Source organism: Artemia franciscana, chromosome 12 (genome assembly GCF_032884065.1).
Source record: "Artemia franciscana chromosome 12, ASM3288406v1, whole genome shotgun sequence".
In the NCBI taxonomy this organism is placed as follows: domain Eukaryota; kingdom Metazoa; phylum Arthropoda; class Branchiopoda; order Anostraca; family Artemiidae; genus Artemia; species Artemia franciscana.
In genome coordinates, this window is record NC_088874.1 from 38,822,260 (window position 1) to 38,839,633 (window position 17,374).

The 17,374-nt window shown below is 35.4% G+C and overlaps 1 protein-coding gene across 1 annotated transcript in view; it reads right to left on the reverse strand.

Annotated features, from left to right (window-relative positions):
• Positions 1–2,830: 2,830 nt before the first annotated feature.
• The window catches only part of LOC136034090 (inositol monophosphatase 1-like), a 48,560-nt gene continuing 34,016 nt past the window's right edge, over positions 2,831–17,374 (reverse strand). Inside the window, exons 5-7 of the mRNA XM_065715216.1 lie at positions 13,271–13,376; positions 10,983–11,134; positions 2,831–3,059 (exon numbers count right to left, since the gene is read on the reverse strand). Of these exons, the coding sequence (XP_065571288.1) occupies positions 2,953–3,059; positions 10,983–11,134; positions 13,271–13,376 (365 nt within the window). The 3' untranslated portion in view covers positions 2,831–2,952. The remainder of the gene's footprint in view (positions 3,060–10,982; positions 11,135–13,270; positions 13,377–17,374) is intronic.

Consider the following 17,374-nt stretch of genomic DNA (forward strand, 5'->3'; position numbering starts at 1 on the left):
CCCGGAACGGAAATTTGATATCAAAACCAAGATTTGTGAACCGTTAAAGTGGAAACTTATAGTCATGAAATCTGTCTATCCGACTCAGCTTGAGAGAGAAGAAAAAACAATCATACACAGAGAAAGGAGCTTTTCTACACTTCTCAGCGGAGTTCCGCTGCCCTTAGACCACCCAAAGCCAGAACTGACATAGCATATTCCAACTGAACAGAATCGCTGTCTCGTATTCTCTGTCAACTTTTGTTGGATTCTGACACTACGCATAAACTACTACTATCTGCGCTTAAATATCATTCTTTGTTTCAAAATTCTATTTGTATCTCAGTCTCTTCCTTTGTCTGTCATGTATTAAGTCATGAACATCGCACTTTTAATGTGCCAGACTATCCATGTGCCCCTCCTCCTCTAAAGGAGGAACCTGTACGAACCTACGGAAGTATACGATTGCTCAAAAACATAAATCAAAACTACGATACACGGAAGCTGAAGTTTGTAATTTGGAGACACACAGAAACAATAATATCTCAATATCTTTCACTTGAAGACTTGACCTTTGATTGATGATCAACAATAAAGAACTGAAAAAAAAAAGTCTTTTCAGGGCACAACAGTTGCCAATATGCATTTTTGAATTAACATTTTGGTGGTCATTTTGAAATAGCAACCCTACTGGCTTCTCTGAACAGGGTATGTAGATGTACCTCCTAAACACGCTGGAGCCGGAGGAAACCAAGAAGAAGAGTCTTGGGTCCTTCCGTTTCCATTATTCTTCCACTGAAAATTGAGTTAGAACCTTTTGACTCTGAAAAATAGCTCTTGTACTTCTTTGAATAAGGCGAGGATCACATAGTGAAACGAAATATAATTTTTCTCGAAGTTAATGTCAATATAGTACCTTATAACCCGCAACTGTTGTTGCATATTTCAACTAAACAGAATCACCGTCTTGAATTCTCGTTAAAATTTCTTTTGGTTCTGAAACTACATAAACCACTACTATTCGTGCTTAACTATCTTTTATTGCTTCAAAAATCCATTTCTGTCTCAGAAGCTTTATGAATGAAAGCAGTCGTCATAGTAGCAGCAGCGGTACTAGCAATAGTGGTAATAGCAGCAAAAGTAGTAGCCTTAGCATCAGTGGTAGTAGTAGAAGCGCCCAAATATTGCCTTTTTAATCAATTGACCATCCTCCTCATCATTTCCTGAGAGTTCTAGCTTAATAGTCTCAGTCATTCCTTAGTTACGCCCTTTTGACACCCTGTATGCAAATAACCGGTTTCAATTTAATGCTTACGCTAAACATACCTAATCTATCGGTCTTTATTCTCCCGCGTCTTATTTGCTTCCCGAGATACTTAGAAGTTTCAGCTCTTGTTTTTTCGAAATTGCGTGTTATCCCCGGTTAACACTCGAAACGACTATTTAAAATGGACCTTTTGATATCAATATTCTCTTTGCTGTCTGTTTAATACACTAAGGAACGCCTAATAATACCAAGATTGCCTCTAACCATTGGCTCACACTGATGCGATTGTTTCTCAACCTTAAACAGCTCACGGATATCGGGTACAGGAAAACGGTGATTATGTTCACACAGAAACGGCTCATTGCAGACGTTGATGCAAATCAAGTCTAAAAGCCAAGGAAAATACTTACAAGGCTAGCCTCTAGGAGCATAGTCTAGTTACACCTAGTTAATAATGTGATTCTTATCTTTTATGTTCATTCCCCTGGAATGTCCTTCCAGGCTTCGAGGATTAAACCTCTCTTTGAATGGCCTCCTGTCCTCTGTCATAAATTGATGGATGACTTCTAGTAAATATGGTTCATTTTTCACTTATTTGCAGTCTATTGTTCAAAGAAACTTTCAATTCGTTAAAAAAAGAAAAGAAAAGAAATCTGACAGATGATGCGAAAACGGCCGTTTTTGTGCGAAAACGCAGCAAAGATCCATGGGAAAAAAACAGCTTAAAATTTGCTGGAGAAAATGCCGTATCTTAAAAGATTCGAAAGAAGAATTTTATACATAAATATAATATATATATATATATATATATATATATATATATATATATATATATATATATATATATATATATATATATATATACATTTCTCAAGGGTTGTTTAACACACTGATTGTTTTCCTGACACCATGCTCAGGACTGAAATATCAATATCTTGAAAAAAATTCCTAAGGAGTGGTCGAAGACACCCTCAATTTGTCCATTCTCCTGGAAAATATATGGCATGCGCCATACATATATTTTGAATTGTCAGAGCTGAACCGACCTGTTAGGACCTGGAAAGGCTCTGAAAGAAAAAGGTGAAGAGAAAAGTGAAGATAACTATCTTTCACGTGTTAAAAAGTGTGTTCTAATTCCATTGGTTTATTTTTGTGACGTATTTTTGTAAGTCAATTAGATTATTTCTTATTTCTAGAGGGAAAAAGCATCAGAAAAATTTGAATCAGAAACTGTCTTACAATTAAACTCTCTGTCACCTTCGGTACAAGATTACCATGTATCCAATAACCTTAGATATTACCTATACAAAACGTTGATTTTAGCAAACGTAGCTGTGTTGGCCTCAGGCGGCTGGGACCTTCAAGAAGTTGTTAGTAGTAGTAACAGTACCAGATGGTCGTTATCTAGATTTTCTGTTATTATTTTCAACCCAGCCTAATATGGGGAATCTAACCTTTCTTTTCCATCTTGCTAAATCCTATTCAGAAGATATACTCTATATATTCGGTATTTGTCATTCAGATGATCTAAGCGAGTTTTTACGTTTTCAGTTTATTGAGCTAATACGTTTGTAAAGAATCGGATTTGTCACCTCATAAAATTTATTTGATCATCAGAGCAAAGCCAAAGGACAAAATACTGAGACTTCGGAGATCAGGAAAACACAAAATCAAAAAGTAATATTTCTTCTACAATGGGTCAACTTCTAATCACGCTCATTCTTCATTTGCTTCAAAAGGGGAATGACTTCTTTTATTATTTCTATAGAGGATGCGCAGATAACGCGACGTCCTAAAATATCCAATGGCCCACCTGCAATGAATAAAACTATTAAAAAGACAAAAACATCATAACAATGATAAGGTAGAATAACTGGGAAAAGAACATAAGGGAAATGCAAGTTAAAAATAGAAATAAGAAAAATCATGGCATCACTTTTACACAAATGAAATGAATGGCAATAATTCCTAAAATCTTTTATTTTAATTAAAATTAAATATGTTAATTTATGTTCCACCTATAATTATTTAAGAACAAAAACATTCCATTGGCTAGAGTTGAAATTTCATTGTAACAATTTGCATTAATGGATATTTACTTACATAAAAAGTAAAACTGAATTTATTGAGAAATAAAATAAAATAAAAACAAATGCCAATGTTCCTTGTAATACCTAGTGCACAAGAGGGCGCATATACAGTAAAAACAACAACAGTACGGAATATAAATCAATATAACAAAAGAAACAACTACAGCAATGATAGAGAAAAATGGATAGAGATTATTGGAAAGATAGAAAGTATTTCAAATACCATTTAATAATCACGCATAAAGATAAAAAACAAAAGTTAAAGAAAATACGAAATAATTTCTTGAAATTTGTTTCGAATCTATCGTGCGATTGGGACTTCTGAGCCCCAAGCACGGACTCAAAGGAGGGATGAGGGGGCCGATCACCGCCCCACAAACAAAATTGTTAGGACTCCTTCGAAAATTATAATATCGAGTACTAAGAATTTACACTCGAGAAATAAGAACCGAAAAATATCCATCGTGTTCAAGTTCCACCACACAAGGAAAATTATTCATACACAGTCAGTGTTATGAACACAAGAATGAAACCTTTCTGTTTCCGGATCTGCTCTCTTTGGTGGAGTTGGGGGGGGGGGTAATTCGGAAAAATTAGAAAAAATGAGGTATTTGTAACTTACGAACGGGTGATCATCTCCTAAGGAAATTTGATATCTAGAAGGATCTCGTGCTTTAGAACTCTCATTTTAAATCCCAACCAGATCTGTTGACATTGGGGGGAGTTGGAGGGGGAAACCAGAAATCTTGGAAAACGCTTATAAATGTCGTAAATACTTTATTGACGCAACCGAACTGGATCCACTCTCTTTGGGGGAGATAGGTGGTGGGGTACAGTGCTTTGGCAAGTTTGGTGCTTCTGGACGTGTCAGGACGATGAAAATTGGTAGTGTCAGGGAGCTGTACAAATTGACTTGATAAAGTCGTTTCCCCGATTCGACCATCTGGGAGGCTGAAGGGAGAGGAAAAATTAGAAAAATTGAGGTATTTTTAACTTACGAATGGGCGATCGGATCTTAATGAATTTTGATAGTTAGAAGGACCTCTTGACTCAGAGCTCTTATTTTAAATCCCAACCGGCATTAAGCCTCTGATTTTCCTTTTAAAGCAATCTATTGATTCTTAGAATTTTGCTAGAGCTCACATCATATGAGCTCTTCCGACCTCGCCACAAGTGCCATATGAGCTCTTAGCTCTTGTTTTTAGTGTTTTTTACATTGCGTAAAATATCAAAGTTAGCAAAATTTTTGAAAACGAGAAAACATGACAAACTAAATCAAAATAGGCTTTTTTGCACATGATGGACCCCCAAACAGCGTCCCATCATTCGTAAAAACTTACAGCACCTATTACAACACTTGTTTTAACTTCCTCTTGCGTTACGTTACGTCGATAGTAAACCCCTTAACACACCTATTTTGAACGGAACTCTAGATGGAGGTGTGATGTCCTACTTTTCTCTCCTAACATAGCCACCCCTCCCAAATCAAGGCTCTGGATCCGTACCTGCTGAGCCCTTCAGGTTTATATTACCAGCTAAACAAGCAATTTTGAGTACACATACAACAATAACTAGCACCGAAAGGACAAGATTCCTATATAGTTGGAACCATCAGTTTCAGGTATATTTATTAACAAATCTCAAATAATGACATAACTTAAATTTTTTTCAGAAAATCATCTTATCTTATTTCAAAAAGTAAGAACATTTAAATATTTTCGGATATTTTCAACCTTTTTCTAAATCAACAAAAAAAAAAAAAATGGTAACAGTAATTCGAACGATGGATAAAATCTGAATGTATCAAATGATTTTAAAGTTATATTACGTTGAAAAATTATTACCCATAAATTGTAGAAGATAATATTAAACTTGCAGAGAGATAAAGGTAAGCTATTGCACTTTTGGAAAATTTGATAAATACATGATAATTCGAACGCACTCCCAGCGTTGCCGAAGCAAGAAAAAATTTCTCAATTTTAAATGTTGTAATGAGTCGAATTACAAGGTTTCTTTCATGCGAGAGAATTAACATAAAACTTAAAAAGAAGAAGATGAAACTTTAATTTGTGCTCTGTGAAATACACAAATGTCAATGGGAGAAATACAAATATTTCCTCTAAAAATGTATACGATGATATCTTTAATTTATAATTTAGATCATTAAAAGGTTAATTCAGCAAGTTTATGAAAGAGGAAATTTAATTGACATTCTACTTGGGTCAGATCTTCTAATCTTTAGGGTCGGTAAGATTGTGTTATTCTATTCCGTTTTTGTTTCCCTATACTCGGGGATTCATTTTCAAAGGGATCGATAAACTCTTAAGCATTCCAAGAATCGGCACTGAAGTAAAATTAGACTAAAATTAGAAGTAAAATTAAAATGAAGAAAAAAGCAATATCTTAGCAGCGTGATTCTCAAAATATAGCCTACATGCTCACAAAGTCAAGCCAATGTAATTAAATCGTATATTTTGAATGGAAATTATGTTCAACCCGTAAGTTCATGCGAATAATTTGCTATGAGAAGCAACATAACCTTCAGCTAAATGAGAGAAAATAGTAAATTGAAACAAAGCCCAGAAAGTTTGGTTTGCCAGTGCCCAGGAACAAAGTTATGGCTAATTAATCGGATCATAGACACGATCACATTCCGGAAATGAATGCAGCCATTTCGGACAGCAGCCAATATCAGTTTTACGGTAGCGCTGGAAAAAATAAGGCACTCACATTTAGGGCAGCTAAAAAGAATAACTATTGCAAATGTTTCACCTAACGCAAGAACTAAATTCAGTTTATAAATGCATAGAAAAATAGAAAGTTTTAACTAATTTTTCATAGTGTTGCTACTTAGGAAAGGAATCTTAGGAATCGAATTAAATGTGCTGTTACGAAGTGTCTTGCAATTACTGAAATAAGTTTTGCAAATTGGGACTGAAATTTTTTGGAGGATTATTTATTGTAGAATTGGCAAATTGTAGGCCCTCTTTGGGAAAGTGCACTGCTCAATGATATGCAGGAAAGTCTTTACACAGGTTGGATTGGAATCCACTTGGATGCAATAGGGAGGCTCGGCCCTCACTTAAAGATAAGTCTTTTTGCTCTGTTTATCGACTTCTAAAAATAAGATACTGTTAATGATGCAGCGTTTCCAGCAGTTTGATGTTGCGCTAGCTAAATTCAAGAAATATCCCCTATGGCCTGTGAGAATTATGAAAATAGGAAAGGATTCGCACAGAAAGCCCACTTATCTGGTCTTTTGTTACGGTAGTCACGATGAATTTTGGTTAATAGATGCAAATCTTCAAGAATACAACCCTAAAACGATAGATTCATCCACACATGCTGTCAAAAAAGCAATTGTGGAACTTGATAATACCCCTGAAATTTATGAAACTCTTTCCAAGACTTTCTTAGCCCTGAAAGCAAGTGACAAATTAGGGTCTAACTCAGTTTCTTCAAGTATCGCTCCAATTTATGACAAATTAGTTGCAACTGAAGCCCAGCTGAAGAAGACAAGAAGTGATCTGTTGGAAAATATTACAAAGAAAGTAACTGAAAAGTTAAATGACCCAAGGTCACTGAAAGAGGCTACTGAACTGATAGTCAGCCAGGTTTATGATTCATTTAAGTTTGAGTTTAATCCAAAGCTTGCAAAAATTGAGCTCTAAGTAGTCTGAGAACTCAAATCGAAAATTTAGAAGAGAGGATTAGTAGAATAGAAAAAAAGCTTGATAATTATTATCAAGAGTCCTTACTTGATAGTCTTGTATTTCATGGGGTAAAGCAGTTACCAGGTGTAGACACTCGTACGACAATATCTCGCATTATAAATAGCAAAATGTCTGTGACAGACCTCTCATCTTCTGATTTGATTAGTGTATACCGTCTCCGATAGAATATTCCGACTACACAGCATGAAGAAAGCTCTATTAGAGCTGCTCCAATCGTCGTCAAATTTTCTGGCAAAGATGTAACCCGTAGAGTGTTTAAAGCAAAAGCTAAACTTGCTTCAACTCGTGTTTTTGTATCGGAGTCTCTTGCTAAACGTCGCCGGGACATTTTGAACGCAGCGAAAGACAAGTATAAACAACGAAATGTTTGGTCAGATCAGGGTCAGATTTTGGCAAAGCCAAGTGTAGGGTCAACAGTCAAGAAGATCCGTTCTATTACCTACGGTATTAGTCTCATATGTTATGATTAGTGTTTTTTGCATTTGTTTATTTTGTTTTAATGTGTTTGCTTGTATTTTCAACTTTCCCTTTTCTCTGCTTTTATGTGTATTTTTTCTTTATTGCATTTTTTTTCATTCAGAGAGATTTGTTTTGGTTCGAGATTTCATTTACTCTCGCTGCGTCTATACTGGATGATCTAATGAGCCGACCTTTCCTCCTTGAACAGGTTTTTTCAGCCCAAACAGCAACTGATATTGAGCCTTGTATGAACCAAGTTAGATGTAACAGTTGAGAAACAGTGCTTATGTTCAATTTTCACAGTTAAGCCCCGCGGAAGCCGATTTACTGAGTTTATGTGCCTTTGCCACCTAACCACGTGTTATGAGGATGTGTTGCAATTTCTCCCTGATTCTCAAGGTAAAGTTAGTTTTATTGGTATATGTGAAAGTTTGAGTCAGGAACACTCTGTCTCACTGTACTCTTTTCCAGATTATAATTTGGAGATTAAAAACCGGAGGTCACTTTATAGAGGGGGGAATTGCGTGTTTGATTTCTAAGTCGTTGACAAACCAAGTAAGAAATGATATTGATGTTTGGATAGAGGGTAAATTCGAAAATTTTAGTCTGGATTTAGATATGGGAAGTAGTAAATTTTTGATTAGTATTGTGTATAAACTACCAAGTGCTAGCTGGGAAGATTCTGAACGTGGGTTTGATCAACTTGCGCGTGCGGTGTCTCGGACATGTTTAGATTTTATTTGTATGGGTGATTTCAACTTTGATCTGCTTACATTGAATGGAGCAAATTTTAATTTTTTTTTAATTTGATGGTTGCTCAAGATCTTTTCCCCATAGCAGATATTCCAACATGTGTTACGAGTCATTCAGCCACTCTCATTGACAATATTTTTGTTGGTTCTAAGTATCTGGACCGTAGTTATGCCGATGTGGTTCTATACCCTTGTTCGGACCATTTCCCAGTTGTTGGAGCGGTACCTTGTGGCCGAATAAAAAGAAATAAAATAAAAAAAGTAAAGACTAGGTCTTTGAAAAAGGTGAATTTACAGAGGTTTGGTGAAGAGTTGAGAACCATTGATTTTAGTGAGATTATGGATATGAAAGATGACGCTTCTGGTACATTTGATCGTATGATGGGGGTCGTACAGCCAATTTATGATAAGACTTGCCCAGTGAAATTCTTGAAACCACGTAAGCGTGAACCCAGAAAGCCCTGGATAACTATTGGAATTCTTAAAGTGTCAGATTTAAGAAATCAAGCGTATGTGGAATACTTAAATAGTGAATGTGCCAAGAAACTGGAAGAATTCAAAATAATACGCAATAAAGTAAACTCGATGAGAAGAAAAGCTAAAAAAGAATACTTTGCCAACCAATTGAGTTTAAATAAGGATAATACTAAAGGAATTTGGAAAGTTATTAATGACCTATTGGGAAAGAAGAAAGAAGCTCCAACTAATTCGCTACTGATTCAAGGAGAACTTGTTAATGATGAAATAAGTATCACGACTAAATTTGCTGAGTTTTTTTCAAGTGTTGGGCAAAATGTACAGGCGCAAGGGTTAATGAACTTTAATAATAATTTATTAGGAGATGAATTTGCGGATGATAGAGGAATTGGAAATGAAATTGAATTTCAGCCTTGAAGTGCAGATGAAATTCTGAAGGTTGTGAAAACAATCAAATAGAATTCAGCAGGGACAGATGGCATTAATCTGAGAACTTTTAAGTCAGTGATGTGTTATTTAATAGCATGTCTAGTCCATATAATCAATCTTTCCCTCCAAACCGGTATATTCCCTGATGCGCTTAAAAGGGCAAAAGTATCCCCCTTCACATAGGTGGCTCTAAGCTAGAAATTGAAAATTATAGACCAATATTAATCCTACCCTTGTTTTCGAAAATATTTGAAAAAATTGTGCATAAAAGGCTTTATGATCACCTTATGAAAACGGGAATGTTAAGTGAAAACCTGTTTGGCTTTAGGAAAGGTCACTCGACGTCGGACGCCGTGCATTCCCTTTGTGATACTGTAAATAAATGCTTTGAACGTGGTGAAATCCCTTTGACTGTTTTTATCGATTTTAGAAAAGCATTCGATACAGTGAATTTTAATATTCTACTCCAACGTCTACAATCCCTTGGAGTTCGTGGTGACTATTTAAATTGGTTTCATAGTTTTCTAAGTGGTAGATCTATTCAAGTTGTATTAAATGATGTGTTTTCTTCTCCTTTTCAAGTGAGGTGTGGTGTACCTCAGGGGTCTGTTTTGGGACCACTTCTGTACCTTGTGTATGTTGATTCAATGCGTTTCTACTTACCTGAGTGTTGTATTACGACTTTTGCGGATGATACTGCTTTAACTGTGTCTAGCCGATCTGTCGATGATTTGTTGTTGAAAGTAAATAGGGTATTAAAGGCATTTTTTTTATTTACAAGTTTGAGCCTTTTGTCAGTGAACGTCCATAAGACTAATTTTATGATTTATAGGAGACTTAGTAAGCCTCCATGTGTTGATAAAAAGATATTTTTTAACGGTAGGCCTTTGTCACAGGTGCATGAAGTGCGTTATTTGGGATTCCATTGGGGTTCCAGCTTGATTGTAATCTATCTTGGAAGAACCATAGTGATCTTGTTGCAGCTGAAGTTGCTAGAGATTTGGGAATCTTGCGTCGATTAAAGCATCTTTTACCATTATCAGTTCTTTTATTATTATACCACACCATTGTTGTGCCTTATATTTCTTATGGTTGTGTCCTTTGGTCTAGTAATTTCTATACAAATTTTAAAAGAGTGCACATCCTACAAAATAAAACAGTGCGTCTTCTTGATAATTATGTAGAAAAAGTGAACGATACTGCGTCATGTTTTAAGAAATTACGAGTGCTTAACATTGGTCAGATTCGAGATTATCAAGCTGCTGTTTTTGCGTATCGATGTTGCAATGATGTATGTCCTCCAGTTTTTTTCGAGTAAATCGTTCACTCCATGTGTATGAGACTAGAAAGGCCGATAATTTTATTGTTGAGTACCGAGACACCACACGTGCAGCTTTCGGAATTAGGTTCTTTCGGAACTCCGGCTATTTGGAATGATATTCCAGCTGGCATTAGCGAGGCGGAACATATTGAGTTTAAAGTAAAATTAAAAAAAACATTAAACATTTACTGGGAGTGGGGAGATTTTTTTTTTTTTATTGTTAGCCTTTATTTATGTATATTCTGGTATTAAGGGGTAATTGAGCGAGAGTGTTTTTGTCCTTCTTTAATTTTTGTTTTTTTAATTAATTAGGTTGAGAATCAGAGGATTGCAGCCCTTCAACATCAGGCTGTTTGAGCCTTCCCCGGGCGGTTGTGTGTATTTAGTTTTTGTAATTTGGTAGTTAAAATAAAGACTTCATAAAGAGTTAAACTTTTTACCATTGTTACATAATCTTCTCAATAAATGGCTTACCTTCTGTGTCATAGACAACACCTCCAGCTTCTCTAACAATAAGATCACCAGCTGCAATGTCCCACGCATGAATGCCAAATTCAAAGTAGAGGTCAGCTCCCCCCGATGCTACATGAGCCATATTCAACGCGCATGAACCTAAAGCTCGAAGGCTACAAAATAAAAACTTGCTATTATCGACCTAACCTTTTCGGTTTTAGATCGCTGACATTTTATCATTATTCACAACCAAGCAATTACTTTGCTCATAATTTTTAAGTAACAGAAGATTTAGGAATTATACCAGAGCAATGACCTTGCCAAAGAAGCAGCTCATTTGTGAATGGGAGCAACTCTGAGTAGTTTTTGGCTGCTTTCATAGCGCAACACGTACGAATGCATAGAGCATTTCTTTAAATTTTAACATAAAGAAAACAAAATGAAACACCCCGCACCATTTTTTGTCTAATGTAGTTATCATGCTTCTCTAAAGCGAACAAATCGGACTTGTTTCGGAATTTCTGACTTGGTAGAGTTTCTTATTTAATACGAAAGCTCTGAATAGGTGGGAGTTCAGCAATAACCCTTTTGCACATTTTTTACGAATTATTTAAATTACGTATTATACTAGTTCCGAAATTTTGCAATTAATGTAAAATGTATCTTTGTTTAAGGTAAATTCATAAATTGCAGTGCAAAAGTAAGCAGCGTCGAAAGAGAACCAACAGCAGAAAAAGAAATAAAAGGTAAAAGCATATCCAGAGTAAAATCCAGTAAAAAATAGCATAAAGGAGTTGGCAATTAATAAAATTTAGAGAACAGGCACCGCGAGCTGTCTTAGCCTTAGGCTGCAGTAATATACACAAAATCAGACCCCAAAAGTCATTGATTCATTAATTTTAGTTACAACTTGTCATCTAAAAAAATTGGGCATGCCCAAAAAAACGGAGTAAAAACAAGAAAAAAAAACGAAACAACAGAAAGTAAAACACACTTCGTAAACTATGAACACAGTACAAAAAAATTGGACATGCCCAAAAAACACGGAGTAAAACCAAGAACAATTAAAAAGAAACAACAGAAAGTAAAACACCCTTCGTCAACTATGAACACAGTAAAAAAAATTGGACATGCCCAAAAAAGACGGAGTAAAAACAAGAAAAACAAAACGAAACAACAGAAAGTAAAACACACTTCGTCAACTATGAACACAGTACAAAAAAATTGTGCATGCCCCAAAAAAGACGGAGCAAAAACAAGTCTATATACAACTGCAAGTACTCTCCACCATCTTTGCACAATCACATGACAAGGGATACAAGCAACCTTTGACGCCAAAAAGAGATATCATATAAAATAGACACAAAAAAGTCACTTCGTACATAAGCGCCTAAGCCACCTATTCGCAAACTACTACGATTACGGGAACGGAAAGAATACCCTTGAATATAAAAAAAAAGATGTAGGAAATACATCCGTTATAAAAGTCTCTATCAGGCCTATTTTATACGGACTGTCCATAGCTGTTTTTAGCCCCTGAACATTGTAACTGACAATTGTTACCGTATTAGGCAATTTTGCAACACGTATATCACTGGATTTCACGTACTTGGTTTCTTGGGATTTAACACTCAAATATAAATGTTCATTTTCATCATATACCTCATTGCACAGACTGGGAATGTTCAAACTCGATAGGTCAAGAAACTGCGACTCTAGTTGTTTATGTCAGGAACGTTTATTTGAAGTGCCAAGAAATTCCGAGATAATTAGGACTTCGGGGGGCGAGACCGCCCTTAACACCCCTGCGTATTTTGCTGCCTCTGATAAATATTTATTAGGCTATTCAAGAAAATACAGCACAATTCAAAAGGAATTCCGGCAGCAGCTTCACGGGGATACCAGGGATGGGTCAAAGCATAGGACATTAACCCCCCCAAAATGTTGAATAATCAATATTACATAAAAATAAATTATACAATTTTTCTTCTTTTTTTATTACTATTTTGGAAGTATATTATATTTTGTGCACTAAGGTAGATATTATTTATAATATTTGCAAATCATAAGATTATTGTTAAAAAATCTTTAATAATTACAAATATAAAATTTATTTCATAGCCTACTAAACTATATACTATTTTTTAAAGTGCACTAAGTTGTTGTGTCACCTTCGGGCCATCACAATAGTCCGAATGGTTTATGGAGTTGCTGACGACTTAGATAGACATAAACTTATATTTTCACCAAAAATTAGTGAATTATTCACACAAGATAGGCTGAAGAAAAATAGCTTAGACAGTGCTTACCCATGGCATTTAGTTTGCAAAATGTTGAAGTTGTCTCGAACAAGTTGACGTTTTTCCTCATCGCGTGTAGTCCCCAGCTCCATAATGACTAGAGAATCTGATAGAGCTAAAGAGAATAATAAATGCAATGTCAAATCTTGTATTTACGTAATAATAAAATAGGGAAAGCTGTTGCTACTCACGCTAAAAAAGTTCAATTCATAAAAAATTAGTTTTAAGAAATTTATCAGCGTTAGAGTAAGAATTTTTTAAAGTAAGAGCAGTATTTTGAACTAAGCGAATTTTTCGATTCTACCAAGTCTACGTGTTTGGAGCTTAAGATGGATACTAGCAGTTTCAATTTCCGTTCGAAGGAGATCTCTCAAAATTCTATATTTCGGAATTACACTCTCAAAATTACATACATATAGCATTTCTTTTGAAGTCCACCGCTTATTAAATATAATTTATTTACAAACACATAATAAAATAAATTATATAACCACAACAAAGAGCATGTATCTCGTAGAGGATTTACCACATAGTTTTCCAGTTTTCTAAGTTACTCTATTTGTGCATTAATAAATTTTACCTTGAAATAACCTTTTAAAAAACAAAAAAAATGAATCAACAAATCTTCGCTACAGAATTAAAGTTAAAAATAACACCATTTTCACAAGCCCAAATTCAGAAGAAAATATCAAGAAAACATAACTTATACGAAGTGTCATATCTTACCTGTACTGAAATCGGATTGAAATTTAGGAATACCCCTTCTTCTTTTTGAGCACAATATTGAAATTTCGATATGGACTTTTTTTAGTTTAAGTTTGAATTTTTATGGCACTTGGTATTTACCAAGTGACATATAGCGATCGCAAATTCTGTCGGTCTGTCTGTCCCGGTTTTGCTAGTTTAGGCACTTCCAGATAAGCTAGGATGATGAAATTTGGCAGGCGTATCAGAGACAAGACCAAATTAATTTAGAAATAGTCGTTTCCCCGATTCGACCATCTGGGGGAGAGTGGGGGGACGGTTAATTCGGAAAAATTAGAAAAAATGAGGTATTTTTAACTTACGAATGGGTGATCGGATCTTAATGAAATTTGACATTTAGAAGGATATCATGCCTCAGAGCTCTTATTTTAAATCCTTACCGGATCTGGTGACATTGGGGGGAGTTGGATGGGGAAACCTAAAATCTTGGCAAACGCTTAGAGCAGAGGGATCGGGATGAAACTTGGTGAAAAAATAAGCACTAGATACGTGAAGTCCTGAAGTCCTAGATACGTGATTGACATAGCCGGAACAGATCCGCTCTCTTTGGGGGAGTTGGGGGGGGAGGGTTAATTCTGAAAAATTAAACAAATGAGGTATTTGTAACTTACAAACGGGTGATCAGATTTTAATAAAATTTGATTCTTAGAAGAATCTTGTGCTTCAGAGCTCTTACTTTAAATCCCAACCAGATCCGGTGACATTGGGGGGAGTTAGAGGGAGAAACCGGAAATCTTGGAAAACGTGAAAATTGAAATATCTTTATCTTACGAATGGGTGATCGGATCTTAATGAAGCTTGAAATATAGAAAGATTTTATGTCTGAGATGATTCATTCTCAATTCGAATCGGTTCTGGGGACATAGGGGGTTGAAGGGGGGAACATAAATCTTGGAAACCGGAAATCTTGGCAAACGCTTAGAATGGAGAGATTGGGATGAAACTCGATGGGAAGAATATGTACAAGTTCTAGATACGTGATTGCCTTAATTGGAACGGATCCGCTCTCTTTGGGAGAGTTGGAAGAGGGGAAATTCCAGTGCTTTGGCAAGTTTGGTGCTTCTGGACGTGCTAGGACGATGAAAATTGGTAGGCGTGTCAGGGACCTGCACAAGTTGACTGGATAACAGTCGTTTCCCCGATTCGACCATCTGGTGGGCTGGAGGGAGAGGAAAAATGGAAAAAAGAGCTAAGAGCTCATATGGCACCTGTGACGAAGCAAGAAGATCTAAGAGCCAAGAGCTCATATGGGATGAGCTCTAACAAAATTCTAAGAATCAATAGATTGATTTAAAAGGAAAATAAGAGGCTTAATGCCGGTCAGGATTTAAAATAAAAGCTCTGAGTCACGATGTCCTTCTAAGTATAAAAATTCATTAAGATCCGATCACCCACTCGTAAGTTACAGATACCTAATTTTTTCTAATTTTTCCTCTCCCTTTAGCCCCCCAGATGGTCGAATCTGGGAAAACGACTTTATCAAGTCAATTTGTGCAGGGTCCTTGACACACCTACCGATTTTCATCGTCCTAGCACGTCCAGAAGCACCTGACTCGCCAAATCACTGAACCCCAAAAATAGCGACGAAGACCACACTGCCTTTCCATAACAAACAAATACAACGTAGAAACAATAGGGAAAGTTTCTTCAAGACAATGGAAATTATTTATGTAGATATTTCGGCCCTATGTCCAAGGGCCGTCTTCAGCACAATACAATACTATATATATATATAAAAGAACTTACATCAAATTGTGAGAATTAAAACTGAATATAAAAACACTTATTAAAACATTTTTTTTAAAATATAGCCCTAGCATCCTTACTTCAGCGAAGTTCAACCAGGACTAGCGAAAAGAATGAAATGAAGAAATATAAACTCATTCAAACTAAAGAGAATAAAATGATTAGATGCAATTTCTTAAAGCTAATCTTGCTTGTTTAGCAGCCTGTCTCAAAGGCCTTTTCGTAGTTGGTTCAGTACTATTATAAATTGGTTTAGTAAAATATTTTGTTAGATCATTTTTAATTAAATTTGAGTATAAAGAATTTAGTGAGTATTCCCCCAAGTCCCTGTTCAAAGAAATATTTTTATTTATTTTGAGATTAATTTCAATTGATTCTCGAACCACCTGTTTTATTCCCAAAATCATTACTAATGAGTGAAGAGTTTTCAAAAAGTATCATGTGGGACGGATTATTAAATATATGCCAACCTAGAGCAGAATCAAAGAGTTGTTGGAACCATTTGAAATTAAGGCCTTGTCTATGTCATTTTTATGCTGTTGTAACCTTTTGTCTAGAATCTGATGGGTCCTGCCGACATAGTATTTTCCGCAATCACAGGGTATTTGATAAACCCCTCTTTGGCGAGTAACTGGGGTCTTATCTTTACCCGAATTTAGAAATTGATGATTTTAAAATTATTAGTAAAAACTACGTACAGATTATTTTTTGTGCAAAATATTTTTTATTTTGTTGTAATCTTTGGGATATACGGAAGATAGACAATATTCGAGGGCTTATCAATAGCCTCACATTGTGAAGTATCTTCTTCGATTTTACAAGAATGTCTTTTTATTCTACGGCTAATTATTTTATTTACAAAAGGAATGGGGTATCCATTACCAAAAAGAATATCTCTGATAAAATTTATTCTGCATTTATATATGAATGGGAACAAATATTTAGGGCACGATCAATGAGGGAAATTACAACTGCTCTTTTAACTTGTGGGGGGTGATTTGAATTAAAGTGAAGATATCTATTGTTTTGTGTTGGCTTTCGATATATAGTAAAATCCAGTTCATTAGCATTACGAATAATTAATACATCTAAAAACGGTAGTTTATTTTCAATTTCAACTTCAAGGGTGAACTGCAAATTTCGGTCATAAGTGTTAAGATGATCTAAGAATCCCCGAAGTTCAGCTTCCCCATAATTCCAAAGTGAAATTACGTCCATCCATAAATATAAATATACAATAAATTTTTTCCCCGTGGTAGTTTCTGTCCTAAACTCTACGGTTTACCAAAAATACATAAACAGGGTATTCCCTTAAGACCTATTGTAGCTTGTACTAAAGCTCCCGCTGCCAATATTGGAAAATGGCTTTGTGCAGCTTTCAAACCTTTATTGTATTCTCAAAATTCCTATATTCATAACTCGGCAGATTTGATTAAAAAACTTAGCAACACAAGTATTTCAGAAAACACAATAGTTAGTAGTTTCGACATTGTTTCCATGCATACAAATATAGATGTAACTATTTCAGAGGATTTATTAAAAAACAAAATAGAAGAAAATTACCACTTGATCGAGACTTCAGCGACAGGAATTGATTGTGAA